This window comes from Pollachius pollachius, assembly GCF_949987615.1.
Source record: "Pollachius pollachius genome assembly, chromosome: 9".
NCBI lineage: Eukaryota > Metazoa > Chordata > Actinopteri > Gadiformes > Gadidae > Pollachius > Pollachius pollachius.
This window is the reverse complement of record NC_136942.1, coordinates 2,104,025-2,111,786: the sequence shown is the minus strand read 5'-3', so window position 1 is coordinate 2,111,786 and position 7,762 is coordinate 2,104,025. Positions and strand designations below refer to the sequence as shown.

The 7,762-nt window shown below is 45.3% G+C and overlaps 2 protein-coding genes across 7 annotated transcripts in view; one reads left to right on the top strand and one right to left on the bottom strand.

The window, feature by feature from the left end:
* The window catches only part of frmd4a (FERM domain containing 4A), a 74,153-nt gene extending 70,212 nt beyond the window's left edge, over positions 1-3,941 (top strand). For all 6 annotated transcript variants that reach the window (XM_079743558.1, XM_079743561.1, XM_079743559.1 and 3 more), the window contains one exon: positions 1-3,941. This exon is cut by the window's left edge and continues 686 nt beyond it. The gene's annotated coding sequence lies outside the window, so the exon portion shown is untranslated.
* Positions 3,942-5,824: 1,883 nt separating this feature from the next.
* On the bottom strand, positions 5,825-7,421 carry tmem253 (transmembrane protein 253; the record flags this gene model as incomplete). Its single annotated transcript, XM_079743982.1, has 6 exons — positions 5,825-5,961; positions 6,325-6,471; positions 6,654-6,764; positions 6,874-6,930; positions 7,056-7,166; positions 7,272-7,421. The coding sequence occupies 6 exons, from the start codon at positions 7,419-7,421 to the stop codon at positions 5,908-5,910; spliced, it is 630 nt and encodes a 209-aa protein (XP_079600108.1). The 3' UTR covers positions 5,825-5,907.
* Between the last annotated feature and the right edge of the window lie 341 nt (positions 7,422-7,762).

Below are 7,762 nucleotides of genomic sequence, written 5' to 3'. Positions count from 1 at the left end.
TGATACAGCGGTAATAAGTTGTACTCTTAAATCAATGCATCTGCAAACACCGTACAGCAAACACATATTTTCTTGACACAGACATCGTGTACATGCCCATAACTTTTAGGATTGATGAGTATTTGATCGTGAGAAAACATTGTTTTACCGCGAGTGAGTGTTAAAAAGAATGAATGAAAGCGGGCGCGCGTGTGTGCGTCCATCTGTTTAAACACACGCAAACTTAACACTAACGCATAATACAGTCCATGGCAATGCATATTAACGGGGGGACACATGCATATTAGGAACACAAGTCGATAACGATAATGCATACAATACTGATAAGAAACGATGTTTATAATGTATTGCGTATATCATTAAATAGAAGCACAGTTACCGCATATCATATGTTATATCATATACGTTTTCTTTGCCAAAATTTTTTTGAGGACTCAAAAAAGAAAACCTTATTCCATGTGTGAATTAGGCCATATTATTTGGCCATAAACTGAGCCATTTGAAGTTTGAAATTCATGTGCATCTGTCTCATCGGAGACTGCAGACGCGCTGTCAAAATATCAACTCGTCAGATTCAAATGCGCTCATGGCTCTTAAGGGGATGGGAGCTGGCACTCTCATTGGTTTATTGCACGTTACGCCCAAACCACACCTACGGGTAATTAGGCTACTTCAGACCAACCCTTTTTAGATTTGCACGCATTTTGCGCCGGTAAAATAGCGTCATCGCCATAGAACCGCCCACAAAGCTACTTGCACTTGGCGCGTCTCACTTGCGTTTCAGACCGTTAAAATAGGGCCCTCTCTCCCTCCCTCTCTCTCTCCTCTCTCTCTCTCTCTCTCCTCTCTCTCCCTCTCTCTCTCTCTCTCTCTCTCTCTCTCTCTCTCTCTCTCTCCTCTCTCTCCTCTCTCTCGCTCTCTCTCCCTCTCTCTCTCTCCTCCACACCAGTGTGTTTCCATCACGCTGAGCAGGGGGGTCTCGTGGGCTTCAGGGACTACTTCATGATGGGGGGGGCGTGATGGGGGGCAGATAGACAACCAGAGACACTCCGATCTTGAACTTTGACCCCAGCCCTCCCCCCACCCAACCCCAAACTCCTTGTGCTTGGTGATCAGAAAGTGAGCCTTTCAACGAGGGCTGAACATTAAGAGAGGAAACGCTTTCTGGGGGGAAAGGCTCCACGAGACACTACACACATATTCACAGACACCCCCCCTCACCCGGACCCCGTTTTACAGCGGACCTTTGACCTTTGTCCTCTGAGCCTCGACCAGTACTGCCCACAGGTACCCCTGCTGGAGTGGAGCCACCGTCTTTCTACACACGCCCCGCCCCGATAGCTAGGTTTGGGTTCCCCGTTTAGTCTTTCTTTTTCTTTTCCGTCCCTCTGTGCTTTTCTTTACAATCTGTGTGTTCAACATAACGATACGAAAACCGAGGTTGAGTTGCTCTGTGTCATAACGTCCCCCGCCAACCAAAGATCCAGCAGACTGACGGACCCCACAGCGGCTCGGGGGTCGTAGACGACCGTCGGACTGCACAGCCCACTGGAGGCTAACACGCTCACAGGATGACAACAACAACACAGCTTAGCTTCTGTTTGTGGGCGGCTGGATGGCTTTGTGGGAAGGAGGGCTGTAGCAATAACACATCGTAGCAGTGCATGCAGTGCAACTGGTGCATGGGTGAGAGACAGGCTTTGGTACACGATGGAAAACTCTTTGTGGCTCAGAGACAAAAGCCTGTTACTGCATCGAAGGGTTTGGGCTGGCAGTAAACGCTCATTTGTCTGTTTGTGTGTGTGTGTGTGTGTGTGTGTGTGTGTGAGTGTGTGTGAATGTGAGTGTGTGTGTTTCAGAGGTTTGTGTATATTGTCTATGTTTTGTGTTTCTTGATCTGTTCAGGCATTTGGGACTCCGTGGTGAGGAGACATGTGGAAAACATCTCTTTCATTATCTTTAACAACTAAATAAAAAAAGCAATTGACAGCCCCTTATACAAACATATTAGTGTTAACGGAAATGTCAAGTCAGTCAATGAGTCGTTGAATGAGACTGGTATTGTGATGCGTTAGGCTCTTGAAAATCGGAATACACATTTGCCCCTATCTGTCTGTGGGTCACTCTGTCGGTCTTTCCAGTGCAAGTCGTATGTACACATCATCTGCAGGTCAGTGCAGTAAAACAGTCGGTTGATCCTGGAAGTCTAGGCCCGGTCAACTGTATAATCACAGTGCTCTGACCCAGACACATACACACACACACACACAGAGTCTGACTAGCACGACACATGATTATAGTTGAAGCACATACTAATGTTGGCTTATCAGTGCCAAAAAAGGTTGTGCTTCAAGCTTGTACTGTCATTAAGGATACAAACGTGCCCGTTGTGTAACTAAAACAAACAATCTTATCATTACCTGGTATTAAACCCAAGTTTATTTGCGTACGGGAAACATTGGTTCTCCCTTTGGTTTTGAAGCACAAGACAAACAGTTTTAGTGGTCGGGGAGGCATCTCTTAATGGGGTTGAACGCATTGCTGTGAGCTCCAACTTAGGCCTAGGACTTTATATAGTGTCGATGCAAATCCTGACCTCAAAGGGAATTAAGAGCACACTTAGTTTGAAAACGGCGCATGAAATCTGCCGAGCTCCCCTCAAACGAAAACATAATTTTGCATGGTTTCACCACGAAAGATAGTTACTCATGCTTTATGGAAAAGCCTTTGCACCCATTCCTAAGATATATATTCTGGTCTGCTTTCACCCGATTTCACAGCACTGACACAGGAAAGCCACCGGCCTGTTTGTTTCTCAACGTGTCCCACGTGTCATTGTTGTAAAGCGTGTGTCATCCTGTCCGTGTTCCTCGACCCAGCGTGAGACGGTGGGACCAGACTCTGCATGGCTGGTTCTGTTTGACTTGTCCCGCAAGTACTGTGCGATGACTTAAGTAGTTAGTAAAAAAAAAGAAAAAGGAATGAAGCCCCCCCCCAAAATGGATCGCTGCGACGCCCCCGGCCCAACCTCTCGCAGCCCGCCCGCATCAGAGCCGCAGTAGAGACCACTGTCGGCCATGAACCCGTGCATGTCCTGCCATGCAAGCTAGAGATAAGCTCCGCCCCCTCCTCTGCCCCTGGCCCCGCCCTCTAAAAGTTATCCAGCATCTGCCTTCTCTGCTCCACAACGAGCGCGTCTTTATACACTATTTGAACCTTGACCTTTGTCCTTGTGGTGAACTCTGACCTCTGAGCTCAACGTGATGAAGTGTGATGTACTGTCCCTCCCTTTAGGTCTAAACATGCCATACTTTCTGTACTTTATAGCGACATATGAGGGTGTTTTTTTTATATATATATATATAGTCTGAGAAAAGGATAAAACTAACTTTTATCAGTCTTTTTCCGTATGTATGGAGGGACGCCGTACGGTTTTGTGGGGGTTTTTAACGTTCACCACTGTTTTAACAATACCCCATTTTATACGAAACCAGTATTGTTTGTTTGATTTCTGACATCGTAACAACCCTTTCAGGTGCTACAAAATGACCAGTTACTGCTAAGTCACGTAGGAGCTAGACTACCCTTCAATGTAAACTATAGATTCCAAACCAGATGTGCAGAACCAAGCTTATTTTAACTTACAGTTTAATAGTAGAAGACTTATTCTACCAAACAATAGAGCATGTAACCTGATTTGATCACTTCTGTTGAACTGTAACCAGACATCAATGGTGTTGTAGGTTTAAAAAAATGTGGAATTGACAAAAAAATAACTAAATTCCACAGTTAATTTATTCATTTTTTCTATTAAGAATTTGTATAGTAACTTTACATTTTTCAAAACTGTGTTGTTGGCAACTGATAATGAATTTTCCAGATGAGAAGACTTGGTGGTTCTTGAGATTATGAAAATAAATTATTGCTGAATGTTCTCAATATGACAGATGTAATTATTTTCTGTGTGTGTGTGTCCCAGAGGTGTGTGTGCACCGGTGGTCACATGAACAGTCCTGCTCTTCAGGTGATCCTGTGTCACGCGTTCGTCACTTCGACCAACCCCCTTCGCTCGTTACTCATTACCGACTCATTCTTCGAAATGCTAACTTTATCTCGCTAGCATTGTCTGGCTCGCTTTATCTGGGCTCTGAGTCAGTGACGCCAGATCTCAATCAAAGGAGGCTCCCGGAGCATTCCCTCTCACACACTCACCCACACATCGTCTCACACAGACCAGCATTCGCATTACAAATGGTCCTCAAGGAATTCCCACACCCGCCTAAAGTCTACCCTTTACACACACAACCAGGCGTCTCAAAAAAAGAATGATTCGATTATATTAATACCATTAATGAGTTGAGCAAAACAAGTCATATACATGCAACGGACTGTGTGTGTGTGCTTTTGTTTGTGTGTGTGGGTTGTGTGTCTGTATGTCTGTGTGTTGTGTGTGGATGTATTTGTATGTGTGTGTGTGTGTGTTGTGAGTGGATGTATTTGTATGTATGTGTGTGTTTGTGTGTGAGTGTATGTATTTATGTGTGTGTGTGTGGGTGTATGTATTATTATTTATGTGTATGTGGTGTGTGTTTGTGTGTGTGTGTATGCATTTATGTGTGTGTGTTTGTGTGGATGTATTTATGTGTGTGTGTGTGTGTGTGGGGGGGGGGTAGTGTGCGTAGTGTGTTACAACACAGAAGAGACCTCTGAACATTCTATCGTGAAGTGTATATGCAAGAAGTGATTTGTGAACTCCAGAAACACAAAGATGCTGCTCGATTAAGTAAGAGATCGACTTTGAGAATGGCCTGACTCTTCCCCTGGCCCCTCCTTCATTTCCTCTGCCTCATACATTTTGCTAGCGGACCTCTCTCTCTCTCTCTCTCTCTCCCTCCCTCCCTCTCCCTCCCTCCCTCCCTCCCTCTCCCTCCCTCCCCACAGTGTTCCTGTAGCTTTGCTGCCAAGCAGAGGACAGCTGGAAGCTGTTAACCCCGTATGCCGTGAGAAACTGGTTCCTTCTTACACTCTTACACATCTCTCTCTCACTCACTTTCTCTCTCACATGCTCTCACTCTCTCACACACACACACACACACACACACAAACACAAACACGTTTGCATGTTTGTGTGTGTGTGTGATTAGCCAGGGGTACAACTCTTTTGTCTCATGTCCACCCTACCTGGACACGATTGAAAAGCTCTACTTAAGCCGATTAATATGAAAGGTGCAGGGTTCAACTACAAACGGTCTGCTGGATTAAATGGTCTTGCATCTCTTTCGAGTTAATCATTACGATATTTTCAAGATTTTGAGTTGTTTCTGGACAAGTAAGTAAAACATCTTCAGAATCCTATAGATTAATTTGAGAGGACTTTTGTGGGTTTAGGTATCGTCATCAAATCTGGGCCTGTGAAACCCTGTGAGACCCTCACTCGGAGGGGCTTCGAAAATAAACTGGACATGACTATTTATGACTCTGGGGGACTTTTTAGATTGCAAGTATTTGACCTAAATGTGTTTTGTGTCATACAGGAACTTAACAGATGATGACTGCCCTCTAGTGGTACTCTTTACAGAATGGGTTGAAATTCATTCATTCAAGAACAGCCCATTTCCATTTGCTTGTCATGAAACATCGTTTTTTTTATTTCGAGAGATAGGAATGTGGAGTGGTTTTATAATTGACTATAGTTTTTCACCATAACTTACAAACTGTTTATTTCTCCCTCTTTGGCTGTTCTGTAAACATGTACCTAGTTGTTCTATTGAGCTTGTTCTGCTCAGCCCTTTCACTGTGCAGCCTTGGCACCTCAACCCCGCCCTGGCCTCATAGCACCACCGAGACCCTGTCAGCGCCCCCCGCCCATGCAGCCAGAGGCCGCAGGGTCCTCTTCAAGAGCTGGATCTAAAGGCCGAGTTCCGCTTGCTCCAATAGCGGAGATGTGCCGTTATCGAGATGCTGCCGGAAACAAGAAACAACCAACAAGATTCAACACACACCATTTACCTCACGAAGTACATTCTACTACTGCAATTCAACTCTATAAATCGCTGTGTCTGACTTTTGTTTAGGGGGGTACTGACCTATGTTAGGGGCTGAGGTCGTAGAGGTGTTGCTTAGGGGTCGTGACCTATGTCAGGGGCTGAGGTGGTAGCGGTATTGCTTTGGGGTCGTGACCTATGTCAGGGGCTGAGGTCGTAGCGGTATTGCTTTGGGGTCATGACCTATGTCAGGGGCTGTGGGTCGTAGAGGTGTTGCTTAGGGGTCGTGACCTATGTCAGGGGCTGAGGTCGTAGAGGTGTTGTCTTGGGGGGTACTGACCTGTGACACTGGGCAATAGGTCTGTGAGTTGGGAGCGCTGTAGCGACGTAAGCCCCTCCAGGTCAGGAACAGCGTGTAGAGGGACGCCAGCATACACAGCACAGTAAAGGTTATAGAGCTGCCTTCGGCTGCACGCGACCCAATCCGCTGGCAGGAGGCAGAACAACGGAGAACAGCGTTACTTTTAGATCATCAAACACAGTGGAACTAAATATTTCCAACATTCGAAATGTGATCTTCATTCATGCAATGTTCCCCATAATATCAAAGTAGATAGTAGATGGGAAGGCTGTATCATCTATCTTTTCTTCCAGCACTTTGAGACTTACCTGCTGGTTTGTTTTGAGAGCTACTGCGTGCACAGAGTTCACAGCGAAGGACAGCAGAGCACTGAATCCCAGCAGGAAACTGAAGAGGTTGAGGACCATCAGTGCGGCAACCTGTCCACAATAATGACAGATAGATGGATAGATCATTTGATTGATTACACATAATACAACATAATATATTTTAATAACAGGGAAGACAGCAGAGACTTCAAGGCTTTACCCTCATTTTGGTGGGTTTCTTGGGGAGAAATAAAGCCAAAGCCCCTGTGCCTAGATACTGGAACAGAGAAACATGTTTGTTGATTCTTGTTTCGCTGAATCAAAGCATGATCTGATCAGTGATTAATAGGCAGTCGGGTCCTCTCTTTGAGCGACCCCTCTGCGCGTTATAAATGACCTTACAAACGCGCTGGACCACACCGGCATGGTCATGCTCATGGAGCAGTTGAAGCTCACACAGGAATAGGTAACTGTGGATAGTATGCAGGCCAGGGCAGAGACAACCTGCGTCGCCTGGATGTGAGATAAAGTGGGACAACCTGTGTTCAAATAGACCAGTTTCCATTTTTTGTATTTAAGATTCATGAAAAGTAGGACTGTACAGAAGTAGGACTGTACCCCAGTGACACAGACTCTGCTGCCAACCACTGTCCCGAACCAGCGGCGGATCCTAGCATCTCTCAGGTCTACCTCCTCGCTGGCTTCAGGAGGCGGAGTCTCCCGGACGTACACCTGATACAAGCCTTCCTGGAACATGTTCTGAGTCATCCTTTATAATAAACACTTTGATCAGAATACATGAATAAAAAAAATAATAGATGTATGTGCCTGCTCACACATCAACATTAAACCCAGGGGTACACACATATATTTGTCATTTTGCAATTTAATTTAGTTTTGACAATGTAGTACAATGTTGGATCTTACCTTCCTCGTTGTGCTGGATTTCATCCAGACGCTTTCATATTCAAAACAAGACCAATATAATGGCGGAAACAATAGTGTTTTCAACAAAGATGCTTAAGTGTTGCTTATAGATTTGGTTTGATCCTGCAGTTTCCTCAGTTCCTCCACGTCTTCTGTGTATTCCTCACAGCCACCAGCCCTGG